At 41.1% G+C, this 14,806-nt stretch overlaps 1 protein-coding gene across 13 annotated transcripts in view; it reads left to right on the forward strand.

Annotated features, from left to right (window-relative positions):
* fat1a (FAT atypical cadherin 1a) overlaps positions 1 to 14,806 on the forward strand; it is an 81,179-nt gene that overhangs the window by 23,312 nt on the left and 43,061 nt on the right. For all 13 annotated transcript variants that reach the window (XR_003272655.1, XR_003272657.1, XR_003272656.1 and 10 more), the window contains exon 4: positions 9,229 to 9,290. Coding sequence is in view for 10 of the 13 variants with exons in the window: in XM_026171459.1 (XP_026027244.1) it covers positions 9,229 to 9,290 (62 nt within the window). In the remaining 3 variants the exon portion in view is untranslated. The remainder of the gene's footprint in view (positions 1 to 9,228; positions 9,291 to 14,806) is intronic.

A 14,806-nucleotide genomic window follows, 5' to 3' on the forward strand; every position in this document is an offset into this window, starting at 1 on the left:
TTTGTTAGAAAAGGGCAGCCAAGCAGAACTTGTAGTCAGAACACACACTGCATGCTCATAAACACACACACAGGAAGATTTACATGTCTAAGCAGAGGAAAGAGTGCCGGAGTAAAGATTGCTATGATAGCCATCTTATCTTGCTGAATGCTCATTACTCCACTTCCTGTTGTACCCATGCAGCCTTTCTTTGTGTAGCCTTGGTACTTTCTAACACGTCCTTAATTGCCCTAGTGTTGTCATCGACATTTTAGAGTAGATTATTATCGGTGTGTGCTAACAGATAGCAAGGCTGCTATCTTGATATTTCTGGTTAATGTTGTAATTTCGATTAGTTAACACAAAGATTTTCTGACTGGGAGCCGAAAAATAAATGCGATTAAGAGGTGAGGGGTGTGTGGGACATAGGAGTTTTAGCCTCAAACTAAGTGTGTGAGTGCAGACGGGTGAGAAGAGAGTCCCGGGGAGCAGGACTCTCACATGCCTTTGGGAGGCCTGCTTGGTAGGCACAGGGAGTGTGACAGAGAGCTGAAGCCAGCAGCCAGAGATCACGCGCTGCAAAAAGCTGACCGCATGAAAGAGTGCGCTGGAGAAAAAGGCAGCTTGCAGGCAGCCCTTAAAAATCCTTCCACGGGGTGACCGACAGAAGCTTTGTGAGTTTTACTGCTCTTGTTGACCAAAGACTGCCTTTGAGTTATCAGCTGCACTAAACAAGTTGAAACCTTTAAAGAAAGTACACTGGTGTAAAGAAATGAACGAGATTTATGACACATGAAAAACAGAGAGCTTTGTAGTGAAAATGAAGGGAAAAAGTTTTAACCTTATGATTTTGTTTTCATAATCATTTGAAGTCAAAAAATTAATATATATGAGATTTATGGTCATCACGCTTAAACTTCAATCTATGCAAATGGCATCTTATGCCTTGATTATACTCCTTTGCGGATACGGACAGCTGGAGACCCGCTGGCCAAATAGCGATTCCTGTTGTAATTCTTTGAAGTCCGCTTGAAGTCTGCTGCCTGGGGCACATGCATAGTTGGTGCATTGTAATGTAAATTCTCCATGGACAAGTCTGCACAGTCACAAAAAACAGGCAGGCACATGGATGTACACATGAACCCCTGCACTCACCGTCTGATGATGAAATTCACATCACTTGGACCTGAGTGGACTCGTGGATGCAGAAAGTAGAATTGAGGCTTAACAAAATTTGCCACCAGACGGTGGAAGCGACAGCTGACTGACAGCTAATATAATATGGCTACCTATGCATGACTGTTTTTACCCTTCATCCCAGTTGTTAAACCCCAATGAAGAGCGATACGCCCAGGTGAATTCTCATTATTGAAATTGTATTGAACAGTTCCAGCCCTTTTCTTCTTCTGAAGCTAGAAGCTCATTGCTAACAACTGAAAGATATACTATAGGTGATGCTTTGGCAAGCTTGGATGCCATGGACCCAGGGGATGAACTTAAAGGTCAGGGAAACAGTCGCTGAGATTTGCTGCTGTGTATCACTCACTTTTTGTGCCACTCATGTCAACTTTCAATAACGCCTGGGATGAGAAGAGAAAACACACATGATGTTATCTATTGTACTTTTTATATTTTACATTTATATTTATTATTTATCTTGCACCAAGGGAGTGGCACTCCAATTTCGTTGTACTCTGTACAATGATAATAAAGGCTATTCTTTTCTATTCTATTCTATTCCATTTTTTTCTATTCTATTCTATTCTATTCTATTCTGTGGTTTACCAAAGGCCCAACCACTATCAGGGGAAGTGAGATAGGAAATGGTTACTTCCAACAACTTCCTGATTATTTCCTGCGATTCGAGGTCAAACAATTGTCACTGCTTTCAAAGGACAATATGAGAAACAAATCGTGAAAAAGGAGATTTTCCACCTAAAGTGTTTTGGTGAGCTAAGATTTAGATATTTAAAATAAATCCAATCTGGAACCTTTGTGGTATATCTCTGTTCTCACTGTGAAAGTCATTGTCTTTTTTTTTTTTGCAAATAGTATCAAATGCCATAACCTTGGATTTTCAGAGAAAACTGATTTGAAAATGAAATTGGAAGAAAATTGACTTTGTATGGAAATTTTTGTGAAAGTAGAGCAGAAATGGATGGATGAAAACACCCGAAGAGAACTGCGATTGACTCGGTGCAAAGTGAATAAACAAACTAATGAATGCCAGATGAGCAACCCCATGACCTAAATGCAAGGGAAAAAAAACATGTCGCTGTAAAATGAAGCACACTAACTATGACAACCACCCGTGTCATTAACACAGATCAGGTGATATCTTTGATTTAATCTTTGAGTGATTTGGGTTTGCAGAAGGCAGCTGAGTAGATAAAATGCTATTCCTGACATTACAGTCGCACAGTCAGCTTAATGTGCATTGTTTTGGTTTGTTGAGTTTGCTTCATTTATATCACATATTTCTTAAGTTAACTGTATAGATGTGGAAGTAAACTTGTAAAAAGCTTAGACATGTGTTACCTTGGGAAGCTCCTGTCCTGTCATAAGGTGATGTGATATAGGACTGCTTTACTTTCTCCCTACATGCATTCACTATCTCAGCTGTGATGTTAAACTGTAACAGCATCATCTTCACTGTTGGTGTGTTATCAGTGTTTTTGTTCAGAAAAACTGAACCTGGTCAGGCTGAATCTGGCTATACTTTATATTCGAACATGTTCTGCTGAACACAGTGTGCGTGTGTCTGTTGTTTGGTCGTAAATGTGAATAAAATGGTCGAGCTGTTAAGTCCTGTACTGCTAGCATCACCTTTATCCTGCTGCCATCCTCTTTCCTCCTGTGACCTGTGTTTTCTATGCCGAAAACAGTCTTAAGAATCTTTTCATGACAGCAACCTCAGATGCTTCCTTTACTTAAAAGCATTCCTCCAAAGGCAGGGAAAAAATATTTGCCGGTGAGGTTTACAGGTTAAGTCATTGTGATTGGTGGCTACCGGCCCGAGCGGTTACCTGTATGTGTTCTGCCTTGCAGATCTAATTCTTATTAGCCTGAACATTGATTATGTCTATACATTTCACAATTGACCTGTCTTAGTTTCTCTGTTGCATCCTTGACAAAAATTTGGAAACCTTAACCGCCAAATTTTACACAATATGTTTTCAGATTAGAACTACGCCCTGCTGCTAAAAGGTGCTGAGAAATCGCAATCCACACCCTCTTAATCAATTTGACTAAATTAAACAAAGCTCTTATGTTTGTGTCAGTGTGCTTTCATTAGCTTACGTGGCTTCTCTTGGTTGTATTTGTTAAATTCTATCTGGTGAGGAGATTTGTTGAACTATAGCTGCTTTTAAGGAGCATGCCTCGAGAAGAGAATTTTCAAGATATCTTATTCGGCAGCATTTTCCAGACTTTTCTATTAAAAGTGAACAAGGAGTTCCTGTTTTGATGTAACCTTCCTTTATAAACTCACAGTCTGGTTTTGGTTTTTAGTATCAGTGTACCAGAGTTTTCTGTCACGGGCTGCATGGCAGACCGTGGGGATGAGGAAAATAGGACCTAAAATGCAGGACTCTTCACTGCAAACAGTGTGTTTATTTACAGTGCGAAAACAGACAATAAATCCACATGCTCTCCCTTCACTCCCGTGTCGTGTCTTCTCTGAAAAGTCCGTGTCTTTGTGCTCTCGGCTCCCGTGTCTCAGCACTCCCCGTGCTGGCTGCTGTCTGGCGCTCCACACGTCTCCTGGGGAAACAACAGAAGCAGCCGTCAGGACACTTTACAACTGCGGGCATACACACACTAACTTAACTGAGCTGAAGACTAACGTGGAGTCTCACGCAATGATGCCACACCATTAAGTAACTCCCTCCGCCGACGCTGATCCGCTGCAGGTGTGTGGCATCCTCCTCGGGCGTGGCCCGTCATCCACAGGCCTGACGGTGCCGGTAGCCTCCTGGTTACAGCCACAACCACGCACACACATACACACACACACCTCCCTATACATAGACACGTGGAACAAAACCCCAGACAGCGAAACAGTGCACACCCATACACCAAATAATAATAATAATGATAGTAATAATAATAACAACAACGACAGTCCACACTGCTCACGGACCCCGAGTCCTCCAGAGCTGGGTCTGTGACATTTACACTGTTTTTCTTTTTTAGTAGTACTGATTGCCACATGAGTAGTGGAAACAGATGTGAAGTTTTAGGCTTAAATGACACACACTTAAATCTTAATGAAGTTGAGAATATTGATACGCTTGTCTGGGTTCTTACATTGAGTTTGTAGATAACCAATAATGCAGTCTCTGTTTGTTATTTTCTTCACAAGAGAAAAATTGTAAGCATTTAATTGAGGAAGCAGGCAGCTCGCAAGTTTTTTTTCCCATCTCTTCATATCCAGATATGAAAACTTTTTTGGGGGGGGTGGTAGGGGTAACAGATCAATCTTCTTAACAACAACTTCTGGAGTGTATTTCTGTCACGCAAGAGAAACTAGTGCAACCCTAAATGAAAGAAAAACACGGTACACACACCAACAGTGAGCTAAAATGAAATAAGTGAGCATAAATTAGGCAAAAAGCACACAATGTTTTGTTTTTAAAATTAGTTTTTTCCCCTTTGCTTTGTTGGAAAGATGAGGGTCTCGTTAGGGAGGCAGCCACTGTGATGGTAAGGGAAACAATAATGTGCTACATGCCTTATGTGCACAAACGAAATTAGTAATGGCAGCAGGGGCGTGCATGCCTCATTGGCACACTGTCAGTCAGACATCGACAAACAAAAGGAGACCAAAATCATAACAACAAAAAGTTTATTAATAGAACTTCTAGGCATTTGTGACATGGCGGTGTCATATTACGCTCTTACCCTTTTTTATCCTTGGCTAGCTCTTTTTTTTCTCTTTCGGCCAGAGCTCAGCGTCAGTTCATCAGCGATACTAAATGTCTCCAGCCACTGCAGACACCCAGCACATTCCTGATTGTCTGGAGTCACGGCTAAATGGATGTCACATAAATATGTGTGTCACTCTCAAGACTGCTAATCTCAACAGCAATTAACCACCCTAACAATGCCCTGGACTCCTTTACTCCCTTCAGGCCACCATTTTGGAGCAGTGGTTGTAGAGCTCAAGGCCATGGTTGAGAGTGCCACTGCTGCCTTTCTGTTGTTTTTCTACCCCTCTCAAAACAGCATGGCTATAATTACTGTCGGCCCAGCTCAGCCCACGCCTGAGGATGGCTTTTCTGTGTGTAAGTGTGTATGAGAGTGTGTGTGTGTGTTGTGACAAAGGCTGCGGGTTGAACGTGCAGACGTCGTTGGTCAGCTCTGGCTTACTAACTAACCATTTTACAGTTCTTTAACATTTAAGTAGTGACAGAGTGGAGGTTTGTGGAGGTAAGGCCTGCATACAGGGACCACTCCTGGCAAACAGGTTGAGATTTACTGAACATTCAAAGTTTTTAGGGGGAAAAAGTTAGAATTATTTTCTGCAAGTGATATCAGCAGCAGAGTATTAGAGTGGGCGGCAAGTCCCTCGGTCAGAGATCTGCCGGCACGCTGGCAGCATGTCAGACATAAATGGAACAGAAGCAAACAAAAGCTTTTTAAACCACAACACAACTTGCATCAAACAGCTTTTCTCGTCCGCACCAGATGCTACATATTTTTCACATTTAATGTTTGATTCCACTCTCAGACCTCAGAAAGAGCGCTGGTTTCACGCTCCATCAAAATTCTAAAATACTTAGACCTTAAACATTTGAGAAAGACCTGAAGTTTTTGGCTTAACCCAAAGCTTCAAGTCTGTCCACTTCATTGATTTACCAGATTTGTCTGGTATTGTGACACGGGAAAGTGGTTTCTAAACTGGTCCAGTGAACCGTGGAAGGATGAACAATTAGCCATTTAGCTTCCCGGGCGGGGCTAGCATTGTTGTTGAGCTGTTTTCAAGCTGTGTGCTAGAACTAAGGAGGAGTAATACAATAGAAGAAGACAAAGTAAAAGAAACAATGCTGACTGTATGCACCAACGGCACTGTAGTTTGGTTTTTGTGCTTTGCTTTGCTCTTAAACCCTGCTTCGCCAGCTCCTCTGCATGGCTACACATTATCGACTTAAAGTTAGATATAGCTAGTCCACTGTGATCGATCAGGAAAACCAAACACCCTCACACACAGAAATCTGTTACATTTAAGACCAAGTATTGACAGCTCAGGAAACTCGAGATGAGCTTGTAGTTTAAACACTTTCATTAAGATGCATTGCCCTGAAACCGCCTTTGTATTGGAGAGCTGAATTCACTGATTACTCCATTAGCATTAAAAGTAAAGCATCTGCTTTGAGAGCAAATAGTTTCTTTAAAGTCATTTTACTGAAGAAAAAAAATGTAAAAGCATCTTTTCAATGTGACAGTTTTCTGATTTGCCTTTTGTTGACACTAAATTGAATGACTTTGAATTTGTGGCTCACACTGAGGTCTGAAAAACACGAGCATTTAATCAATTAACTGAAAAAAGATTGAATGTTAATAAAAATAATCATTAGGTAAAATCCTACGCACCAGAAAATCTTTGTAAAAGGGCACGAGGTCATACTAAATGATTAAGGGGATTTGTTTACTGTGTGAAAAGGCTTTTTCAATGCAACCTGCTACTGAATGTGTCACCCTGCAGTTCCAGCTTAGTTCAGAAAAGATTGACATTACACATCATATAAGTTCTTTGTTTTATGTTGAGGTCGACAGAGTCTTTACCACGTGAACCATTTTAGCTCATTTTTTAAACAAAACTTCCATCCCCTCTTATTTTTTCAAAGCAGATTTGGCAGTGCTGCCGGAAAAAAAAGGAAGGGATTATAATAGAACAAAAATATGCACCATTTTTGAAAATGCGCTCGTACAAAAAAGGAAACCAGCAACGGTGCTAAATTTGTGTCATTAAGTTATCATCTTGTGTGCCCGCTGCTGCTGAGTCAATGTTTGTGAGACGGTAGCTCTGGACGGTCTCTACAAAGCAGGACTGAAACTCGGAGCGGGATTGGGATGAAGGCCAGGTCCTTGTTCTTTTCATTGTATTTGGTTTTGCTTTGTTTGTTGCGGCACCGACACATACGTTTACATCACAGGCTGGATTTTTTTGATACCTTGCTCTGGTTCGATCAGGCAGCTGATTTGCAGAGAAATTATAACTTACACATCCAGACGTAATGTGGTTAATGATGCCATCTGTATTCAGCGGTACAATACATACTTAGAGAGAATAGTTACCTAACTCAAGCACGCAGGGGAGCTTAAAAACATTACCATCCATCATCTCCGGCCTCGCCGAAGCACATGAATAATTAGTCAGCGTGGCCTGCTTTGATGATAATAATCTTACAGCATGCAAACCCATCTAACCCATGCTGATTCTGTGCTCTTTTGCAGAAGTCATGCAAGAGTAATCCCAGCAGCTCATATAAATTTACCAAACTTAATTTGTTTTGTCAGTGCTAGTGATGTCATATCTTACACTGGTGAGCAGAGGGGGGGGGGTTAAAAGAGGTGTTAATTTAGAGCCCTCATTCATATGTGCATGTTCAAGATTTTGCTTTAAAGTAAAATCTAAATTGGTTGCCCATTAATATGTATCCATGTGAGGTAAGCAGAGCAAAATATGGGTTGCAGCTTGAGGAAAGGTGTTATTGCACTTACTTTTTTCCCTGACCAGATATCAGTAGACGTATATCTCTACAGCTCACTGTGAAGATTAAATAAAGCCTAAGAAGAAGAGGATAAAAAGAGGGAGCAGGAGCAGCACTCACTTATATCCACGAATCGCAGAGCTAGGGAGGGCTATTTCAGGAGCTGTAAGTTGTGGCCTGCTATTCTTGTTGCAGGCATATGTGCCATTGATGGGTTTGGGTTTCGGAAATCCTTTGCTTTATGCTAATCAGGCGCAGTGTGGCAAGCAGGCAGCTATGGTGCGGTCGAAGTTGGCATGTCTACTCTATACTCAGTGTCCTTACAAAGTTGCAATTACATTGGGAGTGAGAACAGAATGCTGCCTATAATGTAGCAATACCCTTCCCCCCCTTCTTCCTCTTCTCTTTGCTTCTCTTGTTTGTGAACTTGATTGAAAATTGGATTCGTCAGGAACTCAAGATTCCAGCTTGTTTTATTTTTACTTTTGTCAAAGCTCGGCGTAACAAGGTTTCCCTCGTGTGATTGATGTCACACATCATCAATCGTCCTACTTAAACTGAGTGATAGTGCTCGACAAAACTGTTGAAAGGCTTTAAATAGCAGTAGGATCTCACTTTTGCCTCTTGTATAAAAGTGCTCAGACCTGCGGGTGATGTCTTACTGGCTGTCTATTATTCAGCTTGTGGAAAAACTAAAAGTAGGGTGTCAAGCCTGTGCTGCTGTTGGGGTACTATTTTCAGGTCAATGTGATATTTCCCATACACAAGACAGTATACTGGGCTGTCTGGCAACAGGATAGGCCAGGAACAAGGAAGACCACAGGGAAAGCACTTATCCAGACGCAGTCTTTACTCACGGGTGACTGATGACATATCACCAGGGTTCAGAGTATGTCACCCAACAATGAGTGGCAGGATTGTTTTTTTCTTTGGTCAGTCAAACGTTTGCTTTGCTGAGAACTTTGGCGTGTTTATAATTTAAAAAGCAGACATTGAGACCAATCTGGCTGATTAGCATGCGGCACATTTTGGACACGGCTCTGTTCATGGTTATTGGTTAAGAATATATATATATATATATATATATATATATATATAACTAAACAGTAGTGATAATGATATTATCCTGACAGAATTTGAAGGTTTTTTTTTGTCTTTTTCTGACAAATGAATTAAACTCAATATGTTATCATAACTCCAAACAATATGAAGTTACACTCAGATCACAATGAAAAGTCCACCAGATCAACTGGTTAACTTTACTTACTTTACTTCTGCTGTCATCATTAAGTTCCAGTGTTGAGCGCCAACCAAATAATTGCAGGTGTTCGATTATTTGTGTGCACACTGCCATGCTGCTTTTTAAATGTCACAGTTGTGGTCTTATCTTATCTATGGCATAATCTTTAATTTTGTATTTAAAAAAAAAAGTGGCAAAATCTGAGCAATGCTTGTTTTCCCTTAATTTTATCGTTATGTCATTTATGTATTTTTATGTATAATTAATGCTGTTTTTGCCGATTGTCTTTTCCAGGTTTGGTTACAACAACTTCCAGGAAACTCGACAGAGAGCAGCAGGACGAGCACATCCTCGAGGTGAGCACTGCATTTCAGCTCATTTTCAATTCTAAAGAAACCGTCTTTAATTCATGTGAAAATGAATGAGCAGCATGATAATTAGAAACCTTTAAGGTCAACGTGCTCCAGTTTAAAGAAAAAAAAATCACACTAGAGAGCTGGGCATTTTCCCTTCTCTGTGGTTTGGCATTTGCAGTCAACTTTGGCTGCCTGCCACATGTTGCCAACAAAAACGATCTTCTTGGATATGCAAGAGAGCTCTTTCAGAATAATTTCTCCTTGTAGTGATTTCCGGACGGGGTAGGAGGGAGAGGTAGGAGGCGTGTGGGAGATCCTGGTGACTGTTGCTTTGTTCCTTCCCACTGTTCCATCTCGTGGATGGAGCGAGCTGGAACAGGAAGCTGCTGTCAGACCAACAGGCCGACGTCTAAACTTGCGGGTTTTAATTGAGCGCGGCTCCATGCGCTCCCTCCCTCGCGCTCCCTCCCTCGCGCTCTCTCACCACAGAGCCGAGGCTGATAATAGCTCTTTTAATTGTGTTTCCGGTGGTGGCAGGGAGCAGATCTGACGCCTTTTAATTATTGTTAGAAGTTACACAATTCAGTGAGCTCTGGGTGACATTTAATGTGCTGGTGTATCTGGTGCCTAAGCAGTGTCGTATTTCATACTCCGATTGTACACTACACTGCACTAATTGCATTACATGACTGAGAGTAAATGATAGGGATAAAAGTGGGGGAATAAGGGAGGACTGTATTCCTTTAGGGAGCTGGCGAGTGAACTGAATGTAAGAGAAAAAAAATGCTTTGCACTATATTTGTTGAATGTGGGTGGACTATATGTTATCAAGGTCGAAAACACACAACTCCTGCAGCCATTGTTTTCCGGTAAAAGCTAAATTGCTGCTTCCAACATTTGGGTTTTGGAATTAGGAAGTTCGAGAACCTGTCTGGTGCAAAAAACAAACAAACCCAGAGCCGTGTAACTATAGCAACTTAAGAAGTTTGTGCATGTTGGTTGCAGGTTATTATGAATTCAGCAGGAAGCTCTTTATTGGTGCAGCAGCACAAACCCTTAAACCCTACAATTTGGCATCCGGGCGCAAGCAGAGCAAATCAAATTGAAGTCCTAACTAGTGAAGTTTTTTTGTGCTAGCCTGTTGTAGGAGAAGAAACCAAACATGTGGGACCATGTGGAACATGTGGAGCAATTAGGGTGGGGGCTGTGTCAGCATTGTTTGCTCCAAATGCCAAGAAGAGTTGGAGGGAGCACAGGGGGCCTTCAGCTTTTATGATGAGATGGATGGGGGTTGGTTGTTGTCGTGTGCCTGTGTGTGAAAGAGAGACAGAGAGAGAGAGAGAACTAAAAGCAGAAAGGCAGTGGGGGAATTTGAGAAAAGGCAAAGCTGCTCTTGATAGATCTGAGTGTGGGCTCTAGCGGCAGGATCACAGGCCTTCATCCTAGGAAGGAGGGGGTGGGTAAATAGCAAAAGTGGGACATGCCAGGACATGCCGAGGATTTAGGCCTGGGACTGTAGAGAGCACATTATAATGTAAAAGCAGAGGTGAATGGACTGCTTGCATCAGTTGTTTGTGGCATGTTTGACAACTTTGTTAAACATGCCACAAACAACTGATGCAAAAAAACTTGTCCTGATTAATCTGTAAATGTATTAAATGTCAATGAAAGAACAAAAACAAAATTCACATCATATATTTTCAAAATACATTATTTATAAATAACCAGCTATTGTGGTGTTAAAATAGGTAATTTAAAGCTTAAATCCATCTTAAAGCAACAACGTGTAACATTAGTTGAGCAGTGGCAGTCACTGGGGTTCCATCTTCAAGGTGGCAAACTTACTAATACAGGACACGTCAGTGGCTCATCTCCATACAAAACATTAATCGTGGTACGTGTGGGTCAGCCAATTAGAACCTTAATCGTTTACATATGATCGCTTCACTTTTTGCCGTTTACTCTCTTCAGGAAATTGAATCCAGGCCACAAACTGTCAAAATGGACTGCCTTGGTCTATGATAAAAGTCACTAAGCTGTTTTCACATATGAGCTCCAGAAACCGTCGGGAGAATCAGCTCCAGACATTTTCTTAAGTTATGTTTTCTCAGATGTAGCACACAGCAGGAGATGGTTTTGTTCATTCCCATTCTCACTAATGGAACCATTTGGTTTTGGTGATGGTGGTGCCTGAGCAAAGAGTGCACAAAGGAGGTCAGATGACAGCCACTCACCAGCTGTGGATAGCTGGTACCTGCTTTATTCTCAAATCAGAGATCACACAAAATCCGAGAACACACAGCCTTGGGGGAAGAATAGGCAGATATGTAAAAAACTGTTTAATGTCAGATGTCTCCTCTCCTTTTTTGGCTCCATCTAAGCTAGAGCAGAGTTCTTTTCTATCCACCAACACAACTTGGAAAAGGAATAGCTGACCCGGTTGTAATAACCTTTAACTTAGCAGCCCGGCTCGCTTGCCCCTCGTGTGCTTTCTTGCACAGTGCTTACTCATGACTTTCTGCAAGATGGAGCTTGTTACACCAGATTCGTGCTGCAGCAGCTTGTGCCCCCTATAGCTGTAATCTGCTGAAGTCTGCTCTGAGTGTCTTTGGCAATTAGGTTTTCTCAGAAGATTGTATCACCCAAGTTACAAACTGTCAGAAGAGGCGTTAATGGGGTCGGGAGTGAGAATTTAAGGAAATGCTGATCTTTCTGCGATTTAAAGGATTTATTTAAATACTTCTAAGATGAAGACAATATACATCTTGTTTTCTACTTACTTTATTTTTATTTATGTAGCGCCAAAACGATGTGACCCTACTGCAATACATAAAGAACCCCAAGAATCAAACAACCCTTTATGAGCGAGCATTTGGCAACAGTGGGGAGGAAGAACTTGCTTTTAACAGGAAGAAAGCTCCAGTAGCACCAGTCTCAGGGAGGGCAGATATCTGCTGCGATCGGTTGGGGGTGACGGGAGGAAGACAGGACAAAAGACACAGTAAAAGAGTGAGATTTAGAGAGAAGAGAGAACTTTAACTCATTGTGTACCGGTACATTGTCTCAGAGGTGGGACCAAGTCATTGTTTTGCAAGTCTCAAGTAAGTCTCAAGTCTTTATCCTCAAGTCTCAAGTCAAGTCTCAAGTAATGTCAGGCAAGTCAGAGTCGAGTCTCAAGTCACTGGTGTAAAAGTCCGAGTCAAGTCTCAAGTCTGAAACTTTGAATTTCAAGTCCTTTCGAGTCTTTAAAAAAAAAAAAAAAAAAAAAAAGCATGTTGCAGTTATGCTAAATGTAAATATTAGACCATGTAATTTTAAAATCTGTGTTTTTCTCAACACATGACAAAATAGTGAACTTAGAAAATATACACAAATTGTGAAATTGCACCTCTTTAAAATGCAGCTCAATTAAACCTAGCTCCAAGAATAATTTTCACCGACAGTTCTGAGATAAGCTGCATGTTATTCTTGGATGCGGTTGTAGGACCAGCTTTAAAATCGCATGACAAAAATATCATACACATTAAAAAAAAACTGCATCACCAACGTAGCCTGGACAACATTTGCTAGTTAGATGAAGTCAGCTATCTCATCGTAGCATATTTATATGCATATTTATAATTATACGGTTCTAGGAGTGAGTGCATACACTCATGAAGTTTAGTAACTTCAGGTCACTGCAACAAGCCCAGGTACAGTTTACCGCCGGATGGGTACAGGACCTTGAAATGCACCGTGTAGAACGAAAGACCATCGTACGTATCATAAGTTTACCAGTCTCACAAATTGTCGTCATAAATACACATTCCTTAACCGTTTATTAATAGGACCTTTGAGCTCAACGGTAATTAATTAGTAGTGGAAATAATTTCTGGTAGCATCACAGAAATGTAGCAGTGACAATAATATTGTATGCTGTAATCGTACTGGGCAATTAGTGATACAAAAAACCTGTTTTATCCTGTGAATAAAAGTATATGTTTTTGTCAATGTACCATAATAACAGAAGCGAAACGCAATATTGTGTCAGGACAATTCACTATTTATGCACAATAAATAAAGGAGCATAGCGCGACAATTTCTGTTCAGCGCCAGACTTGCTTGTAACCTATATCACCAATTATGTTAAGAAAAATGACGCATTAACTACAACAGCAGACTGACCTTTGTGTAAATGCTTGGAGCAGACTAACCTGTGAGCTGGAGTGTTCTGGGACGTTATATTTGGTCTTAGAATGGCTGCAATCCAGGACACCCGTCGCCTCTTTGTTACTTCGGAAACATGGCTCGAACAATTTCTCTTCAACGACGTAATCCGATAACAACCGATCTCTTTACCCGTCGGCTTCCCGTGGCTGTCATGCGACCGGCTATTGCAGTTAATAATACAACAGCTTCTTGACATTTTTGTGTTTCTTTTTATCGCTGTATAACTGATTTTAATTGAAAGCCTAGTACCGCTTGCCACGAGTTCCCAGAATCCTTTGCGGTTCTACCCGTGAATGACGTCACATTTTCAATCTCTATATAATATGCATGTTAAATTTTATATTTGGGGTAAAATATCAAGTCTTTTCAAGTAAACCGGTTCAAGTCCAATTCAAGTCCCAAGTCATTGGTGTAAAAGTCCAAGTCAAGTCACAAGTCTTAGAACATTTTTTCAAGTCAAGTCTAAAGTCATAAAATTAATGACTCGAGTCTGACTCGAGTCCAAGTCATGTGACTCGAGTCCACACCTCTGCATTGTCTTCTATGAATGCTTCAGTTTTTCAAGTTGCAGCTTCACAGCAGTGCTGGATTTGTGCTGTGAACAGACTGCCCCCGGTCTAACGTCTCAGTCTTTTGTCTGCTCGCCTAATTATCAGACAAAGGCTTTTCATGTAAATTTCCCAAAGAGATGCACATTGTGATGGATAGCTGGGTAGCTATAGCTATAGGGTAGCACTTCATTTGACTATTTGAAATGGCACTTAACATAAACAAAGCGCCTTGTTTATGTTTATCCATCACACTCTGGTATTCACGCTCTGGTATCTTGTCATCCACTTTCATAAATTCTGCTCATTTCAGTAGCACGGACAGCTGCAGACAGTGAGGGGAAAACAAAAACACATTTCTTTAGTAATTGAGTCTATGGTACCAAATGGTATGTCTCTGACCCTGGACTCCTGACTGCTCTTAGTAAAGTACTTAGCAGATGGTTTTAAATGACTGTGACATTTGTTCTGCCCTTCTACAGCGTTTTGCAGCTTGAAGACAGAAATGGTCACTTCTCCTCCAGTGCTCAGATGCAAAGCTCTCAAGCCCATTTTCTGGGACTTTCTAAAAATTGTGCTTGTTTAGGTCAGCCTGTTGCTGTTTGTTTTCGATTAAGCTCCTCAGACTGTGCGCATTAACGTCCAAAGTCATACTGATGTGTTAAGTCACGGCAGAAGTGACAAAGCCTTAGTGTGCCACCAGTAACACTTGATGCAGGGACTTAAATTAGAGCCATGTTAATGATGTAGTTGTTTAAC

This window comes from Astatotilapia calliptera, chromosome 6 (genome assembly GCF_900246225.1).
Source record: "Astatotilapia calliptera chromosome 6, fAstCal1.2, whole genome shotgun sequence".
NCBI classification, from domain to species: Eukaryota; Metazoa; Chordata; class Actinopteri; order Cichliformes; family Cichlidae; genus Astatotilapia; species Astatotilapia calliptera.